Source organism: Fusarium venenatum (genome assembly GCF_020744135.1).
Source record: "Fusarium venenatum strain MPI-CAGE-CH-0201 chromosome Unknown EDB82scaffold_4, whole genome shotgun sequence".
Lineage (NCBI taxonomy): Eukaryota > Fungi > Ascomycota > Sordariomycetes > Hypocreales > Nectriaceae > Fusarium > Fusarium venenatum.
In genome coordinates, this window is record NW_027072132.1 from 2,208,741 (window position 1) to 2,225,950 (window position 17,210).

Below are 17,210 nucleotides of genomic sequence, written 5' to 3' on the forward strand. Positions count from 1 at the left end.
ACTGCCAGGAGGCAAGGAAAGGTTCCAGGGGTTTAACAACCTACTTTGAGGCGAGTGCACCTGAGTGGCAGTGGAAAGGTCGATTACAAGCAAGCTAAGGGGGAGAAGTTACATTTTTGTCCGTAGATACATACCTTAGTAGGAAGATGTTGAACCCCTTGAATCAATCAACAATAAGCGAGCGCTAAGATGGAGTTGGGGAATTGAGATAGAGAAAGATCCACGTTGAAGCACCAAAGGACATATATTTAATCTAGGTATTCATTGATGGCATGATATGGATTAGGAGGTCTAGGTAGGTTTCATTGTCAACAACATGTACTTGGCTTGTTCGTAGTAGTAACGTAACTGTTATTGTGCGTGATGTGTCGAGTTAGCTCAGGGGTGGACAAAGACCACTTTCATTGATCGTCTTCTGTCCAAGCCCCGGCCCTAGAAATTGAGTTCCTACTCCGTATCTGTCTACCTACATCCGCTGTTCAGGCCAGCGCGGGTGCATATCATGAGGGTAACCTGAGACTTCATCTCATCATAAGTAAGCGGATTCAATTTCACAGGCAGTTAGTCAATTAGCAATTGCTGCGTTCTGACACCTGGGTCTGTGCCAGGTTTCGTAACGCTACCGTTTTACCAACATATTGTTTTATCTAGTAGTTTCTCTTCCAATAAATGGATCGTGGAATGAAGTGTCGTCAGATGCGGCGGGGGGGGGAAATGGAAAAGAGCAAACGTAATGCACTGGAACTGTAACCCAGTCCCTCAGGGCTTAGGTTTTTTCGACTCCATCTTTATAGTGTTTCCTAGGAAGGCACTGTAACGCCAGGGACAAGGACTTGACGCCAGGGGGGGCTATGGGTCCATTGGCGCCCTCTTTTGAAACCTCTTGAACTCGGACTGCTTGAGGTTGGGTTGGGTGTACTTGGTCCCACACCTGTTGTTTCACTGTAACTCATGTACTTCTCTTCTTCATTTCTGGTTTTGTTCAAGCCGCCTCCCGTCGTCTGTAGCTTACTGAACCCCCCTGTCTGGTCTCGTCAGGTCTGATCTGGCCTCCCCAAACTTTGTCTCTCCCACACAAAGCCAGACCTAACCTAAGCTGCTGCACTGTACCATCTCACTCGTCTCATCCACACTGCAGTAGCCTCTCCATTTTTGCAATCCAGCCAAGCTGTCCCTTTTTACCTTACTAACCCCCCTGCCATCTGCGAATATCGTCTCGTCTTGTCGCGCCTTACGAGCCTTTCACCTCCTGCTTGCTTGGTTTGACAAGACACGACCCTGTCAACTCTCGACACTCACGAATTCGACAACTATTCAACGAGACGAATATACTTTCGGCCGATCCTTTTCCGTCATCGCAAATTGCCTGCTTGCGAGTTGCATACGTCGGTACCCCCTCCATAGCCGAATCACTCTGCAAGCGTCCACGCCAACATCGACGAGACATATCACTTGACGACGAGTTAACCGCAGCTCTTTGATGTGTTTGCGATAAGACTCGAGCCCCTACTTTGCATCAGCCCAGTCGCCTCAACACTCGTTATTGCTACGCGGCTTTTCTCGCCCGGTGCGAGCCTACGCCAACTGTCAACGATCCTTGTGCCTCGACATCGACTCGACTCGACTAGACATTCTCCAGGCGCATTTCGCCAAAACATTGTCTCAACTTGAATAGTTGCTTTCAGCGTATTGGAATTCTCTATAGATAGTTGACTTCGTGCGCTTCGTCGCTGTTGTGCGCTCTATTAGACATCATGATTGAAGACAAGTACGTCGCGTACCACTTGGCGTGTCCCTACTCCTGAAAGGCCACTTTGATCGGTCCTTTGTCGCAACCCGATCCTCCGATTCGCCTGTGATAGTAAAGCTGACATGACTTCTAGGTATATTGGTCTGGCTCTCGCCATGACATCGGCCCTCGCCATCGGTATGCTCTTTCTTCTGTATAATCGAATGCGCCATGCTAATAATGTTCCAGGAACAAGTTTTGTTATCACAAAAAAGGTTCGTCGAATACCTGACGCTCACGGGTAACAAGTTTGCAAACGCCCTGGCGCTTTGTTACAGCTTGTCATTTAGCAATATACATGAGACTAACCAGTTATCAGGGATTGATCCAAGCAGAAGAGCGACATGGCTTTGAAGGCGACGGGTTTGTGTATCTCAAGAATCCCTTGTGGTGGGCCGGTATCGCAACTCGTAAGTACCGTAACGTGAGTTGATCTTTTCGAGGGCTGTGCTAATACACAACAACAGTTGCTCTCGGAGAAATTTGCAACTTTGCCGCATACGCTTTCGCCCCTGCTATCCTTGTTACTCCCCTTGGAGCTCTCAGTGTGCTCATTGGTGCCGTTCTTGGCTCTTATTTCCTCAAAGAAGAACTTGGTACCCTGGGCAAACTGGGCAGTGCTATATGCCTGATTGGCGCCGTTATCATTGTGCTCCACGCGCCTCCAGATGAGGAGATTGAGACCGTCGATGAGATTCTGCATTTGGCCATTCAGCCAGGTTCGTAACTGGAGAAAATGATCACCAAAGAGTCATTCCTAACTGGTAATAGGTTTCCTCCTATACGCTTTCGCCGTTGTTGGCTTCGCCGTCTTCATGATTTACAGAATTGCCCCCAGATATGGCAAGAAGAACGCTCTCATCTACCTTTCCATTTGTTCTACCGTTGGATCCATCTCTGTCATGTCCGTCAAGGCTTTTGGTATTGCGCTCAAGCTCACCTTTGCTGGCCACAACCAGTTCAGTCACCCATCGACTTATGTTTTTATGATCTTGACTGCCGTCTGCATTCTGACCCAAATGAATTACTTCAATAAAGCTCTGGCTAACTTCCCTACCAATATGTAAGTAATCGACAAAAGGGTATGTGAAGAGCTCTACTAATATATCTGCCAGCGTCAACCCCCTATACTACGTCACCTTTACGACAGCGACCCTCTGCGCTTCTTTCATTCTTTTTACCGGATTCAACACAAACGATCCTGTCAACACTCTCTCTTTGCTCTGCGGGTTCTTGGTCACCTTTACTGGTGTCTATCTACTAAACCTGTCGAGAGGCGATCCCCATGGTCAAAGATTGAGCGCAGGTCGAGGAGGAAGCGACGCTACCGGCACTGATATGGTGTCTGGTTTACAAACTCGCCTAAGCATGCAAGCTCGGAGAAGCGGCGACCCTTCCCGACACAGCATCAGCAGCCAGCGAGGAGATCGCGAGGGCCTGATCCGGGCATATGATGAGGAGGAGGCTGCTGGCTTCGCTCTAACCGACCTAGCTGACGACAGCGATGATAGCAATGACGACCTGCGACGTACCAATGGCAATGGCAACGGCAAGGCAACTTACGACAACAGCATCGAACTCGACAATCGCCACAAATCAGGCGACCGATGATAATGTAATGCAACACATTGCGTAACACAATGGCGGAGCAATGAACTTCTGGGCAGTTTGTCGAGAGAGAGCTTCGCAACAATATTCTGCATGTTTCAGCATCTTAAACAAGCATTGTATATTTTCAAGCCATTTGACCGGGCATTTCTCCTCGGAGTATGGGCAGCATTCATGGATGGTACATTACGCAACGACATGCTTTAATGTTGGGTGTCAACTGTGGTTTTCCAATGCACAACGGGGTCGGGACTCGGAACCAAACGAGGTGTATTGTTTGCTATTACTGGAGTACTATGGGCACATGGTCTTGGACGGCGTTGGCGGATTTTGTATTGGGGCCGACAGGCAAATTCTCGTTGTACGATAACTGGAGGGCGTAAGCGACGGGAGACAATGATCACACACATGGGGTTTCGGATCAAAGAAGACTTTTTATACTGGACAGCGATGAAAAGGGTGACTAACGCGGGCGTTGCCGCCGAAGTTTCGAGGGTCATGAACGGTTCGGAATGTTGTAGATCTGTTGTCCAAGTCGCAGGGCTTTTTTCTAGGGTTGAAAATGCCCAAGTTTGAATTTATAACAAGAGATGGGAAAAGGCCAGAAGCTACCTATTTGCATAGACAAAACTTATCACGACATGATACATAACACATAGCAGAATTGAGTTACAGTCGTGACAGTGGAAGATGAGGGTATCGGCTGCAATTCTAATATCGTCTAGTGTTAAGCAATAATCAATTCCCTGTGTCTTCTGCCTTTCATGCTCGTATCATATCGTCAGAAGGGGTTAACTTTAGTACCTCAGTCACATAGTAGGGTTAAGACCATTTGTTTGTGGCGATTTGTGCAATTCGACAGTCACAGACACATAGTTATGAAGAAAAGATAGACCCGCAAGATACGGGAGTGAAGGGATTGGTAGACAGAAGACACGGCCATATGACGTGTCGTCGTAATCTTTGGGTCTCATTTTTCTCTTTTATGCTTTGCCTACCATTACAAGCAAGAATGAAACCTTCCGTGCCCTTAGCAGATGCAAATGAACAATTGACGCCTGAGTAGACCTCCGTCCCTCATCCCACGGGTCTCCCATCTTCCTTCGTAAGGTTTTGGTGGCTTTTCCCAGCCTGGTGATTTAAGCATCCTATTGCTCAACAGCCTGGACCTCCTCACCACCCTCCTCCTCAGCAACTCGGGCGTCCTGAGCAGCCTGAGCAGCCTGGGCGGCCTTAGCACCGTAGTCTTGGCTGACGGGCTGGAGAACAGCCTGCTCCTCCTTGGGCTCGATGATGGTAACAGCGTCAGGGAGGGTCTTCTGGGGACCAGCCTTGCCCTCGGGATCGGAGCCGCGCATGATCTTGACCTTGATACCCAAGACACCCTGTCGGAGAAGGACGTGACGGGTGGCGTGGTCAATGAAGTCCTTGGCAGGCTGACCAGAGTGAATCATGAAGCCGTCGGTGAACTTCATGGACTTGGCACGGGCAGCACGGAGCTTACCGGAGACAACAACCTCACAACCCTTGGCACCAGACTCCATGATGAAACGGAGGACACCATAGCAGGCACGTCGAACGGCAAGACCGTTAAGAAGCTTGTATCGGAGGGACTCGCACTGAGCGACAGCGGAGAGACCACGGTTCTGGACCTTGGCGGCGTAGAGGGAGACGGAGTTCTCGGGGAACTTGAATCGCTTCTGGATGAGCGAGGTGAGCTCACGAATGCGGCGGCCCTGCTCGCCGAGAACCTCCTGGGTGTGGGTGGCTCGGATGATGATGTCGGTAACGGTGGGGGTGACGCGGACCTCGACGCCGGAGTAACCCTCCTCAGCGAGCTCGCGCTGGAAGAACTCGTTGAGCTCGGCGTAGAAGACACCGTCAGCGACGAACTTTCTCCTCTTGGAGCTGTGAAAGAAGAATTGTTAGTGAATGCTCTGTAATTCTGTATTCGTTCTTGATTTCCGTAGTGATTTCTTCTTTGGCGGGGTGGCGACGATAATGCAATAATGGCTTCGCTTCTTCGAACGAGAGGATGGACGGGCGCAGACAGTAACTCACATCTGAGATCCGGGGTGAGCCATCTTGAAAAAATTGACTTGTGTTGTCGGGACTGGACGTGACTACAGGTGTCTTGTCTTGAGTCTGTTGGCGAGCTGAGGGTTAACGGGCTGAAGAGAAAGATTCGCGATCCTGGGTGGATTTCGAGCCTCACTGACACTCACAAATGCCCGTTCAATTTTTTGGTGTGTGGTTGAGCCCTAAATCTGGCAAGCGGGTGCACACTGGCTCTTTCCCAATTGCGGGGCTGCTTTCCGCACTCAGGTCGCTCCACAAGGTACGTATACTGCATGATGACCCGGCTGCCGGAGAAACTGTGCTGCCGAACTTGGAGAAAGATGTCCCAGAATGGGGAAAGCGCTTGGGCCATGTCTCTGACGTCGGGTCTCTAGGTGCCATTTACGTTGCCTTACCTTTCGTGGAGGTGGGTGGGCATCTGCGTCTGTGGCTCGTGATGTTGAACGAGCTGTAGTCGTCTAAGGCTCTTAAAATAAACTTAAACCTTCACTCAAGGTCGGGCGATTTGGCTCATGTCGTTGTTTGAGATTCGGCGCTGTCTATAGAAATGTCAGAGGTCATCCTATAATATTCTAATTTCTGGTCGCCTCACTCGTTACAAATATTAACTTCTTCATCTTCCGGCGGCCCCGCGATATCCATCTACCTCCGCATCACCGCCTCACGAGCCCCTGACGAATCACTTCCGCATCGACACTTAAGCGACTACGAACAGAATTCAACCTTACACCTAATAGATCATCTTGATCTTGTAACAACTCCCATCCAAGAGACGAGGAGCTGGCGAAACTGTGGTGCATACCACCCCACGGTTTGCCAAAATGGAGGCCCGCAAGGTATGTGAAATCATGCAGTCAAAGTCACCTCTTCTATAACGCTCGACCGCTTGTTCATCGCTCAGCACTGTTGCCCCAAGTTTCTAACTTAGCTTAGATTGTCGAAAGTGTTCAGGGTATCTACGGCGGCCAGACTACACATGGCACTTTGCGACTGACTGACTTCCATTTGGTGTTCTGCGCCCCCATTGATCAATCTGGAAATCCTCCAGACCCTTCACAGAAACCAAAGGTTCGAGAAAGATGGATTCCCTTCCCAATGCTGTGCCACTGCGTATTCCGGCCAGTCCCACCTGGATCACGCCAAGCTCCATCGATTCGATTACGATGCCGCGACTTTACGTTTGTGACATTCAACTTCACTGACAGTGAGATCGCCCGCGATGCATTCGATTTCATCAAATCTCGAACCTGCAAGCTTGGAACAGTCGAAAAGCTATACGCGTTTAATCACAAGCCCCTGAAGTACGAGCGGGAAGTCGGAGGCTGGTCATTCTACGATCCAAAAGCCGAGTTTAGACGACAGGGAATTAGTGAGAAGCTGCCTGACAGAGGCTGGAGGATCACGCACATTAATAAGGATTACACCTTTTGCGACACATATCCTGCATTCTTGGTCGTTCCGACCCAAATTTCCGACAACGTTCTTAAATATGCAAAGGAGTTTCGCTCGAGAAATCGTGTCCCGGCACTGTCGTACATTCATCCTATCAACAACTGCACCATTACTCGAAGCTCTCAACCCCTTTCTGGAATAACAAGAAAGACGAATGTACAAGACGAGAAACTAGTAGCGGCATCTTTCAACGCTCTCTTGCCGCCCGGGTCCGAAGACACCACTCCCTTGTCGAGCCAAGCCGATGTATCTTTTGTGAGCTCAACGACAGAGCCAGAACTCTCCGAGACAGAACGTTATGAAGACGAGCTTATTTCAAAATCAGCTGCAGTGTATGATGCTTCAGGTAAGCGTCAGGTATACGGTGCCCAGCAGACTAATTTGATTGTGGACGCTCGTCCAACTATAAACGCCATGGTGAATCAAGTTCAGGGAATGGGCTCAGAAAATATGGACAAGTACAAGTTTGCACGAAAAATATTCCTTAGTATTGAGAATATTCACGTTATGCGAAGCTCTCTCAACAAGGTCGTCGACGCCCTTAAAGACGCCGATATTTCGCCTCTGCCACCAAACAGAGAGCTTCTCCATCAAAGTAATTGGCTGCGACACATTCACAATGTTCTGGACGGGTCAGCTATCATTGCTAGGCAGATTGGTATCAACCACTCCCATGTTCTCATACACTGTTCTGATGGTTGGGATCGCACAAGTCAGCTCAGTGCGTTGGCTCAAATCATGCTAGACCCCTACTACCGCACTATTGAGGGATTCATCGTCCTCGTTGAGAAGGACTGGCTCTCTTTTGGGCACATGTTCAGACTACGATCTGGTCATTTGAACCACGAAGACTGGTTCAATGTGCAAAAAGATGCTTTTGCAGGTTCAAAGGTGCAGCCTGGAGAGAACGACGGCCGAAACGATGCTTTCCAAAATGTTCTGAGTGGTGCAAAGCGCTTCTTCAATCCAAATAAAGACGACCCAGACTTAGCTGCAGTTGTCGAAACAGCACCCGGAAAGGTTGTTGACGACGAGGCAACATCTCCAAAGATGGTCAGCCCTGTGTTCCACCAGTTCCTCGACTGCACTTATCAGCTTCTGCGCCAAAACAACTCTCGGTTCCAATTTAACGAACGCTTTTTACGCCGTCTTCTGTATCACCTGTACTCGTGCCAATACGGTACTTTCCTTTTCAACTCCGAGAAGCAAAGAAAAGACGCCCGAGCTACGGAGCGCACGTCCTCAGTTTGGGACTACTTCCTCTGTCGACGAGCTGAATTCACAAACCCGGATTATGATGCCAGTATTGACGACCATGTAAAGGGGCAGGAGCGAATCCTTCTACCGCGGCTTAAGGATATTAGATGGTGGCATCAAGTATTTGGAAGGACTGAGGATGAAATGAATGGTGGTCTGAATGCTGCAGCGGCAGCCGAGACAGATCGTCAAACCGCCATATCGAATCTTCAGTACCCTAGTGTCATTCAATCCGATGCTGATCCCAGATCATCGACTTCGAGTTCCAAATCAGGACCTCCATCGGTTCTTTCTGGAGTCGAAACAGCGCACGAGACACTGACACCAGAAGCACGACATGTACCGATCGAACGAAGCGCATCTGCTGAGCCCAATGGTAACGCCTTTGCCGCTATTCGGGATGGCATCGTAGGTCTTAATCTAGGCAAAGGGATGCTCGGGCAACTTACTAGCACCGGCGAGACTGCCTCGTCTTCAAATCCAGCTCCCGCACCCACTCGTAACGATCAGGAGCTAAGTGAGATGACATAGAAGGTCATGTTTCCGGAGTCAGATCCTGGCCCATACTTGATCGTCGAAACACATGATTCTGTCAGGTATTGCTGTTCCTGGTCACACACACTGGCAGCCCCGCCGCTTTTGAATACAGACTTCGCTATGTCTTCAAGTTGGGGTAGTATTCGCAGTGTACCCGGCAACTTGAGTGAAGAATGGGAGTACATCAGACGGTGCGACTGTGAACTTCTAGAGCCTTGCCTTCATGTCACCCCCAACGCTTCCTTGCAACCAAAAGAAAAGCCTGGGACGCCTCGTCATTCTCTAAACGTGAGCCGCCCAGGCCCTTTAATGGGTCTGGAGACATTGCTTGCAAGACTGGAAATGAAGCGCAGGAAAGCGGTGTCTGAGCTTTAATCAAGTTATCTGGAAGCTGGAATTTGATTGTCTAAGGAGAGATTACCGCTGGTTTACACGGACGGATTATCATCAGAAGCATCTTGAGCTGGGTTTTGGCGCTGAACTCGGGTGGCGAATGCATTCTGAATTTGCGCGATCCACGTATGTGCATGCGCAGCGGGCTTAGACGACAATAGATTTTTCTTATGACACCTTATATAGCATGGCACACCAAAGTTGTCTGTTAGATTAAACAAAAGTCCAAAAACTGACTTTGTATGTTCACCGTTTTTGTTCTTATCTATCTCGTAGCGTCATTCCGGCGATTGAAACGTCTCTATCTTGCTTGACCTTGAATCATATCCACATGATCTCTATCACATATGTGCTGCGCCTTCTTTGCTTCGTCTCTTGCCCTCACGTTCTGCCTTTTTTAGTTTTCGTTTTACCATGTTACAGGAAAACCTCAAGGTTGATCTCGAGAGTGCTAACAGGGTATCTGTATAAATGTCAGTCAACCTTGCCCAGATAGCATATCAACGCCGCAATTACTCACTTCAAATCAAACTTCTCCAACACGCTAGGGTGCAGAATACCAAACTCGCCAACACGTCTCTCCTTTCCACCGAGACGGAGGTACACTGAGGCAGCGTGACCAGCGAAGAATGTAGCGTCATCGAGCTCCTCAATCCAGTAGCCATCGGACTTGCTAGGGTTCTCCTTAACCTCAAAGTCGATACTCTTGCCAGACAGGCCTTCCTCGTGAGTAAGGAAAGATGTGCGGAGCATGAGCAGAATACGGTCAAGAAGGCCATGGACTACCTCAAACCCACTGGTTCGGCCGTACCAGGCGGCAGCAAAGTGTCGCTCGTTGCGAGCCTTGCGCTCTTGGGTCTCATCCTTGAAAACAACGTCAGAGACCTCAAAGATCTTCATAGGGACACTGTGGCCCTTGTTCTCGCGAATGGTCTTGAGAAGGCCAGGGAGAAGACTCGATCGCACGACTTGATACTCGGCAGTCTTGGGGTTGGCCAGGCGCACGACGGTGTTTCCATCGTCTTTGCGGTTGAGCCAAGCAAAGTTCTCATCATGGCTGCAGAGAATCAAGGGCATGACCTCACTCCAGCCAGCAACAGCAGTCTCGATACGAATGATATCGCTGAGCTTGTTGACAGGTAGAGGCGCACCGACGGTAGCACTTCGTGAAGGCGCAGTACGAGGCAAGTTGTTGTAACCGTAGCACACGGCGAGGTCCTCCATCACGTCACATTGGTGGAGAACATCAGCTCGGGTTGGGGGGATAGCAACCTCGAGAATGTTGGAGTCTTTTGATGAAGGGGTAGAAGTGTAGGACATCTTGGAGAGGAGCTTGCAGAGGCTCTCAGGGGACTCCTTGAGGCCGGTACAGCTGTTGAGGTAATCAATCTCAACCTCAGCGACTCTCGGCTTCAGGTTAGGAGTGACACGGGTTTGGTTGTTGTGGTCAGAGTTGATCTGGACAGGCTCAATAGTGAAAGGCTCGGAGCAATACATGGAGAACATAGTAACCATGATGTCGGTGACGATATCGAGCTTGGTAAGGTCAGTGGCGGTGATCTCAATGAACACATTTGTAGTGTCCAGTGTGATTTTGCTATGGTCGCCGTTGATGATAGGGGGAAGAGAGCAGACGACACGGTTTGAGTCGTAGATGACAGGATAAACTGGAGAGTCGCGGATGATGTGGAGGAAACGACCCAGGTGCTTGTCGTTCTCATAGAAGTTCATCAGTTCAGCAGAATCCATCTCCTTAGTCTGGTTCAAGGGGGTGAACTTGATGTCCTTGGGAGGCAGAGCCTCGTAGGTGAAAGGACCCTTGATAGTGTCATAATCATGGGTACCAATGGAAACTAGTGTTCGGTTTCGGGCAAGGTTCTGGTGAAGCTTATCTTGCAAAGAGATGAAGGACTCATATCTGCTCTTGTCGAATTTGATGTTGCGCAGGATAGCGCCGGAGACGTATGGTCGGATCTGCTCGGCTTCGGGCTTGACAGTGATTGTCTCTAGCTTGCCGCTAGAGGGTTCGACAAGTCGGTATTTGGGAGGCTCAGTCTTACCGCGGAAGACGTTGAGGTTGGAAACAATGCCCTCGAAGCAGAGCATATCATATCGGTTGGCGGGGATCTCAATTTTGAGCTGGGGAGGCTCCTGCTCGCCGTTCACAATGGGACGCTCATCGTTTTCCGTATCCTCGTCCAGCTCAATGCCAAACTCGAAGCAGAGATCCTCGAATTCCTCAGTCGTGAACCTATTTCAAGCGCAACAAGCATGTTAGTATAAGCATATAGGACTTGGTCGCGAAGTCGGAGACTCGATGGTGGGGGTTAACAAGGAGGGGCATTCATCGCACTTTTGACCGAGAGCTTCGTAAAGCTTGTACTTGTCAACGGAGATGGTAGGCATGATGAAGCGTAGCCTTGAGCCTGGCTTGTTGTATAATCCTTTTTCTAAGAATAAAAAGACAAAGGTGAGATTTCCGTCGAGCGTTGGACGTGGATTGCGCTGAGTCACAGGAAATTTTGGGGATGTCGTTGTTAGGTACAGGCGAGGAAGTGGGATGTGATACTAGAGTACTCTGGAGAGTGCAGCACCGTAGTGTGGTGAGGTGGTACCCCGCTATCGGGCTCTTTTGGCGGGGTGTCCGATCTAGCGGATCATCAATACTCCTCTGCCGAACACTGACATCCCGATGGTAGGGCATTACAGCAGTCCATACTAGGTACTATTAATGAAGGTGGTAGCATTGGACAGGTGTAACACATCACAGAACGATATGGCATAAACCTTACTCAAAACAAACGGCGGGCAGTTTGCAGAGAGAACAGTCGGGATTAAGTCAGACAGGATATTTCTAACACAGCTTCGTATTAGACAATATGATATTTGCTCAAGGCAATAATACCAGACTGCCAATGACTAAATGCTGTCTGTTCTAAGTTGGGGATGGCGGGGTTTGGAGCTTGAGAATTCGTTAGGAAGCTATGGTAGTGACGTCGAGTACAATCCTTCAGAGCCAATTGCCCATACAGCCAAAACCTTGGGCTGTTCCATTCCCATAAGTAAAACACGTTAACACGTTACCAAAACAGTGTACGAAGAAGAATGGATTCCAGATACCACCAGGATAAAAACGGCTTTGTCCTTATGTTCACACCACGACATGCCTAGGTTAGTACCTGAGGCGCTCTCGGCAAGGTGAGTGTCAAGAGTGTCAGAGAAAGTTTGCCCCTCAAAAATCATGTTTCCTAAGGAAATGAAGAGCCACTCTAACCCCACTTCAGCCACAGTTTGCCAGTTGCTGTCCTCGGGCAGGGTATCAGAAAAGTTGGGCGCTCGAAGTATGAGAGACAAAATTAGTAGGTCACTTTATCGCATTTTTACTACAGTTCTAGGTCATTTATTCTTATATCCTAGCGTTTAGAGGTTATCTTTTCTGCTACCTACTACGGCGTAGGCTGTTCGCCCGTCTGGGAGGGTTGCCCCTCTCTGGGGCCTGGACATGTAGCGTTCCTCAGTGTTGCTAAGGGTACCTGCCTAGGTACCTAAGCCGTGGATGGATTAGTATGGACAATTGCACGCCTGGGCAGCAGTCCAGCACTGCAACTCAGGGTGTGAGCCGCTACAGCACCCACTACAAGAGAGCCACCAGCCTCACTCCTCTTGGGCACCTTGCCAGCCCAGTCCAATTCATCAAACATCCAGCTCCTACTCCACATCTTTCCCTGGGCTCTTTCTCCCTCTCTCATCTATTGATTCTACGTATTCACATGCCCCAGACCTCGACGACCCTGACATAGGCCTCAACCTTGACTCTGCATTATTAAATTCGCCAAATCTCTTTGCGCTGAGCGTAACCCAGGGCTCTACTCCCTTTGTGTGGTGCCGTCTCTGCCCTCGTCTTTCAACCAAAAATCGTGTGTTGGGACTCCTCCGCGCAAATCATTGCATCACCCACCAGTCCAGTTCAGCACTTACCGCACGCGATCCACCCGCAATCGTCCAACCCTCCTCTTTCCATCCTCCTGACGGTCATCTCAACTCTTCCCGGACGCTGCCGCTCATTTTCTTGATAAATCTGCGATCTTACCGCCCCGCTCGCCATGGCTGACGCGCCCAACTCTGGCGATGAGCTGTACCCTATCGCCGTACTCATTGACGAGCTAAAGGTATGTCAGGTTTGGCGGTGACGCCACGCTTGCACAACGCTTCCTTCGCCTACCTATCCTATCGCCAGGGACAAGTGATCATGCATTGCTAACGTTTGCTTGCTTTTTAGCACGATGATGTTTTGCTCCGTCTCAACGCCATCCACCGTCTCTCAACCATTGCTCTTGCTCTCGGCGCTGAACGAACTCGGGAGGAGCTTATCCCCTTCCTCGATGGTCAGTCTTCGATCTTTCCCGCACACCAAGTTGCGACTCAAACAAAGACCTCTCCTAACCTTGATGCCGTATAGAGTCTGTGGAAGATGAAGACGAGGTCCTTGTTGCCCTGAGCGAGGAGCTCGGCGGCTTTGTCGAGTATGTTGGCGGTTCTCAGTGGGGTCACGTCCTTCTGTCTCCCCTTGAGAACCTCGCTGCTATCGAGGAGCCCGTCGTCCGTGACAAGGTAAAGACGCTTGCTCTTCCCTTTACCTATGCCATGGACCCCTCACTGACTCGTATTTTAGGCCGTCGAGTCCTTGAACAAGATTTGCTCCGAGCTTTCGCCTCAACAAGTTGAGGAGTATTTCATTCCCCTCACAATCCGCCTCGCCAAGGCCGATTGGTTCACATCGAAGGTTTCTGGATGCGGTCTCTTCACAACTCCTTACAACAAGGTCTCCCCGCCTGTGCAAGAACAACTGCGTCAGCAGTTCGGTCTGTTGGTCCACGATGAGACACCCATGGTCCGTCGTCAGGCTGCCACCAACCTCGCCAAGTTCGTCAAAGAGATGCCCGCCACCATTGTTGTCGACGAAATGATACCCCTATTCCAACACCTCGCACAAGACGATCAGGATAGCGTCCGATTACTTACGGTCGAGGTTCTCATTTCTATCGCCGAAGCCGTTCCTAAAGAGCAGCAGGCCAGTCACGGCGTCCTACTGACAGCTCTACGCAATTTGATAGAGGATAAGAGTTGGAGAGTTCGCTACATGATTGCGGATAGATTCGAGAAGGTCCGCAGCATTTTCCTGACTTTTACCCACGGTATACTGACTTCTTATAGATTGCCAAGGCCGTAGATGAAGAGGTTGTTTCCAGGGATCTTGTTCCCGCCTTCGTTAAGCTCCTCAAGGACAACGAGGCCGAGGTGCGAACCGCTATTGCCGGCCAGATTCCCGGCTTCTGCGCTCTTGTCGACCGTAACGTTCTCCTCAACGATATTATGGGCAGCATCGAAGACCTTGTCTCCGACACTTCTCAACATGTTCGCGCTGCGCTTGGCACCCAGATCAGTGGCTTGGCTCCTATTCTTGGAAAGCAAGAGTACGTGGATGAATTTCGCGCCTCCGATATCCAATGCTAACGTGTGCCGTAGAACCATTGACCACCTTCTCCCCATGTTCCTTCAGATGCTCAAGGACGAGTTTCCCGAGGTTAGACTTCATATCATCTCAAAGCTCGAGCTTGTCAACCAAGGTAACCAACATACCTTTTGCCAATGAGATGCAATGCTGACACCGCTCTAGTTATTGGCATCGACCTGCTCTCGCAGTCACTCCTTCCCGCAATTGTGCAACTCGCCGAGGATAAGCAATGGCGAGTGCGACTTGCCATTATCGAGTACATTCCCCTTCTGGCCAGCCAACTCGGTGTTCAATTCTTCGATGAGAAGCTCAGCAACTTGTGCATGGGCTGGCTTGGAGATACGGTCTTCTCCATTCGTGAAGCGGCTACTCACAACCTGAAGAAACTTACTGAGGTTTTTGGTGTCGAATGGGCCAGCGAGGCTATCATTCCCAAGGTTATGGCTATGGGTAACCACCCTAACTACCTCTACAGAATGACTACCTGTTTCGCCATCTCGGTAATTATCACCGTTCTTTTCAAGCGTCACGACCGTCAGACTAACTTTTTTTTTCCAGACATTGGCGAGTGTTGTGAGCATGGATGTTATTGCCAAGTCAATTTTGCCTATGCTTGACAAGCTTGTCTCTGACGATATCCCCAACATTCGCTTCAACGTGGCCAAGACATACCGCGTTCTCATTAGCGTGCTCCGACGCCTTCCCGACGAGGGCACCCTATACGACTTGGAGAAGCAGGGTAGCGAGATCACGCCGTCGCCACGGGGCTCGGAGCTGATCCAAGAACGAGTTGTTCCTAACCTGGAGAAGTTGCAGAAGGACGACGACGTGGATGTGCGATACTTCGCGACAACAGCTGCTGCCGAGATTTCGGGTCCAATTGCTGGCGGGGAGCCTATGAACACATCTCCATAGATGAGAGACGTAATGAAGCAATAATTGTTGTCGATATAGATTTTTGTCTACTTGTCTTGTCACGTCCGTATCACCACAGAAAGAGAGAAAGACAGACAAGAGCCCATGATGTCGTACGTTGCATATTAGAAGCCACTGGTTTGAGCCAAAACATGTTACGCTGAGGAGGGAGGTTATTCTGAAGTGATACAAAACTCCAACATGAATGAGCCCTTTGAGAGGAGTGGGGAGTTGGACGCGAATGAGGCGTTGGGACAAGGGGGTTCGAAGGAGGGTAATCCGAGCATCGATATGAAGCCAAATACCATTGTATGATACAACAAGAGCTCTTTAAAGTGAATGATGACAATTATATGGAATCAGGTGTTGCTGCGATGAATGGGTATCTTTTCTCTATTGCTCCTTATGCATTTAGGCCTACTCATACCCTGCGGAAGCAGAGCGTACTGATGGTTTGTCCCTTATGCCCTCCAAAGCTAAAGGATCGATATTCCACTCTGCCGACGACCTCGAACCCCTCAGCATCAGTCTTCTCAAACCAACCCTTCAGCTCAGTCTCGGTCCAGTTACAGCTAGTTACCAGGAAGATGCCGCCTTTACGGACCAGTGGCAATACCCGTTCGCGATAACACTCACACAACCGTCGTCCTTGAGCGTCCTTTTCATCGCTCAGAGAGATAGCGTCAAATGTACCCTTGTCAAGCACGACATCCCAACCTTGAGCTTGGTCCCCGTTGAGCACAGGATCATAAGATCCAGCTATGAGGTCCCACTCTTCGAACTCTACTGGTTCTTCAAGATCATCCTTTGTAGTTGTGATCTGACGTGCAAGGGCAATGCTTTGAGGGCTATAATCGACACCGAGGACACGCGCTGACCATTCTTCTTCACGAAGAGAAAAGAGCAAGGAGCCGTTTCCGCAGCCGAGATCAAGAAACGTAGATTTCTCGCGAGAAAGGACTGGTGAGTCTGGGTCAGAGGGATCGAGCAGGCCGTCTAAAAACTCGAGTATCTTCGCCTCAGCATCCGAGTCGTCGAACCAAACTGTGCCAATGTCGGAGGGATCGGCAGAATGGTTTGATATCTCATTTGTGTAGAGATCATCCCAACTGAGGGGCAGAATGTCAGTATTGGAGGGGAGGGGTGAAGGGGTATGGGAGGTCGGACTATTGTTTTGTGCCAAGCTTTGAGGGCTCAAGATTTTGAGGCTTCTCTGCTGGTGCCATTATGCAAGCAGTATTCCCGGTATTGTTTTATAAAAAAAGAAATTTTACGCACAGATCCGAAGCTATTCAGATCAACAGGTGGGCATACTTAGATATTTTGTGGTGGGGGCCCAAGAGATTGCCAGGATTGGCAGGCGGTGAGCGCGGGGTAGTGCACTAGTTCAACTACTACATATCTGTAGGTACAATCACGAGGAGAGCAGATAGCAGATGGCAATGTCATACACAATTTACATTATGACTGATTGACTTGAAGTGTTTAATATTGCTATGTTGATAGAGACTATATGACCGGGTCACGTGAATGGTAGCAGAAAACTTGACTCCATCGCCTACAGTACAAGGGTCTAACATCTATGTCATGAAGTGGTCTATAGTTATCAGATGAATTGAATAAGCTCGACCTGATCTTGGCAATTGACTTCTCGATACCCCGAAA

The 17,210-nt window shown here is 49.6% G+C and overlaps 6 protein-coding genes across 6 annotated transcripts; 3 read left to right on the plus strand and 3 right to left on the minus strand.

The window, feature by feature from the left end:
• The first annotated feature begins 1,660 nt into the window (after positions 1–1,660).
• Positions 1,661–3,500, plus strand: EDB82DRAFT_302283 (magnesium transporter NIPA-domain-containing protein). Its single transcript, XM_065607434.1, has 6 exons — positions 1,661–1,927; positions 1,979–2,004; positions 2,109–2,199; positions 2,257–2,508; positions 2,561–2,852; positions 2,905–3,500. Exons 1-6 carry the CDS (start codon positions 1,873–1,875, stop codon positions 3,398–3,400), a joined length of 1,212 nt encoding a protein of 403 aa, XP_065463273.1. The 5' UTR covers positions 1,661–1,872; the 3' UTR covers positions 3,401–3,500.
• A 651-nt stretch (positions 3,501–4,151) lies between these two features.
• On the minus strand, positions 4,152–5,708 carry EDB82DRAFT_467531 (40S ribosomal protein uS3). Its single transcript, XM_025737587.2, has 2 exons — positions 5,459–5,708; positions 4,152–5,305 (listed from the first exon to the last, which is right to left on the minus strand). Exons 1-2 carry the CDS (start codon positions 5,479–5,481, stop codon positions 4,546–4,548), a joined length of 783 nt encoding a protein of 260 aa, XP_025592433.1. The 5' UTR covers positions 5,482–5,708; the 3' UTR covers positions 4,152–4,545.
• A 167-nt stretch (positions 5,709–5,875) lies between these two features.
• On the plus strand, positions 5,876–9,081 carry EDB82DRAFT_302384 (protein-tyrosine phosphatase-like protein). Its single transcript, XM_025737589.2, has 2 exons — positions 5,876–6,312; positions 6,410–9,081. Exons 1-2 carry the CDS (start codon positions 6,298–6,300, stop codon positions 8,714–8,716), a joined length of 2,322 nt encoding a protein of 773 aa, XP_025592435.1. The 5' UTR covers positions 5,876–6,297; the 3' UTR covers positions 8,717–9,081.
• A 272-nt stretch (positions 9,082–9,353) lies between these two features.
• Positions 9,354–11,667, minus strand: EDB82DRAFT_513005 (uncharacterized protein). Its single transcript, XM_025737590.2, has 3 exons — positions 11,469–11,667; positions 9,636–11,366; positions 9,354–9,578 (listed from the first exon to the last, which is right to left on the minus strand). Exons 1-3 carry the CDS (start codon positions 11,519–11,521, stop codon positions 9,533–9,535), a joined length of 1,830 nt encoding a protein of 609 aa, XP_025592436.1. The 5' UTR covers positions 11,522–11,667; the 3' UTR covers positions 9,354–9,532.
• A 1,126-nt stretch (positions 11,668–12,793) lies between these two features.
• EDB82DRAFT_513007 (armadillo-type protein) lies at positions 12,794–15,893 on the plus strand. The gene is made up of 8 exons (XM_025737591.2): positions 12,794–13,284; positions 13,395–13,500; positions 13,575–13,726; positions 13,788–14,279; positions 14,330–14,589; positions 14,642–14,742; positions 14,793–15,130; positions 15,189–15,893. The coding sequence occupies exons 1-8, from the start codon at positions 13,219–13,221 to the stop codon at positions 15,543–15,545; spliced, it is 1,872 nt and encodes a 623-aa protein (XP_025592437.1). The 5' UTR covers positions 12,794–13,218; the 3' UTR covers positions 15,546–15,893.
• EDB82DRAFT_513010 (S-adenosyl-L-methionine-dependent methyltransferase) lies at positions 15,894–17,006 on the minus strand. Its single transcript, XM_025737592.2, has 2 exons — positions 16,713–17,006; positions 15,894–16,654 (listed from the first exon to the last, which is right to left on the minus strand). The coding sequence occupies exons 1-2, from the start codon at positions 16,769–16,771 to the stop codon at positions 15,967–15,969; spliced, it is 747 nt and encodes a 248-aa protein (XP_025592438.1). The 5' UTR covers positions 16,772–17,006; the 3' UTR covers positions 15,894–15,966.
• Positions 17,007–17,210: the final 204 nt, after the last annotated feature.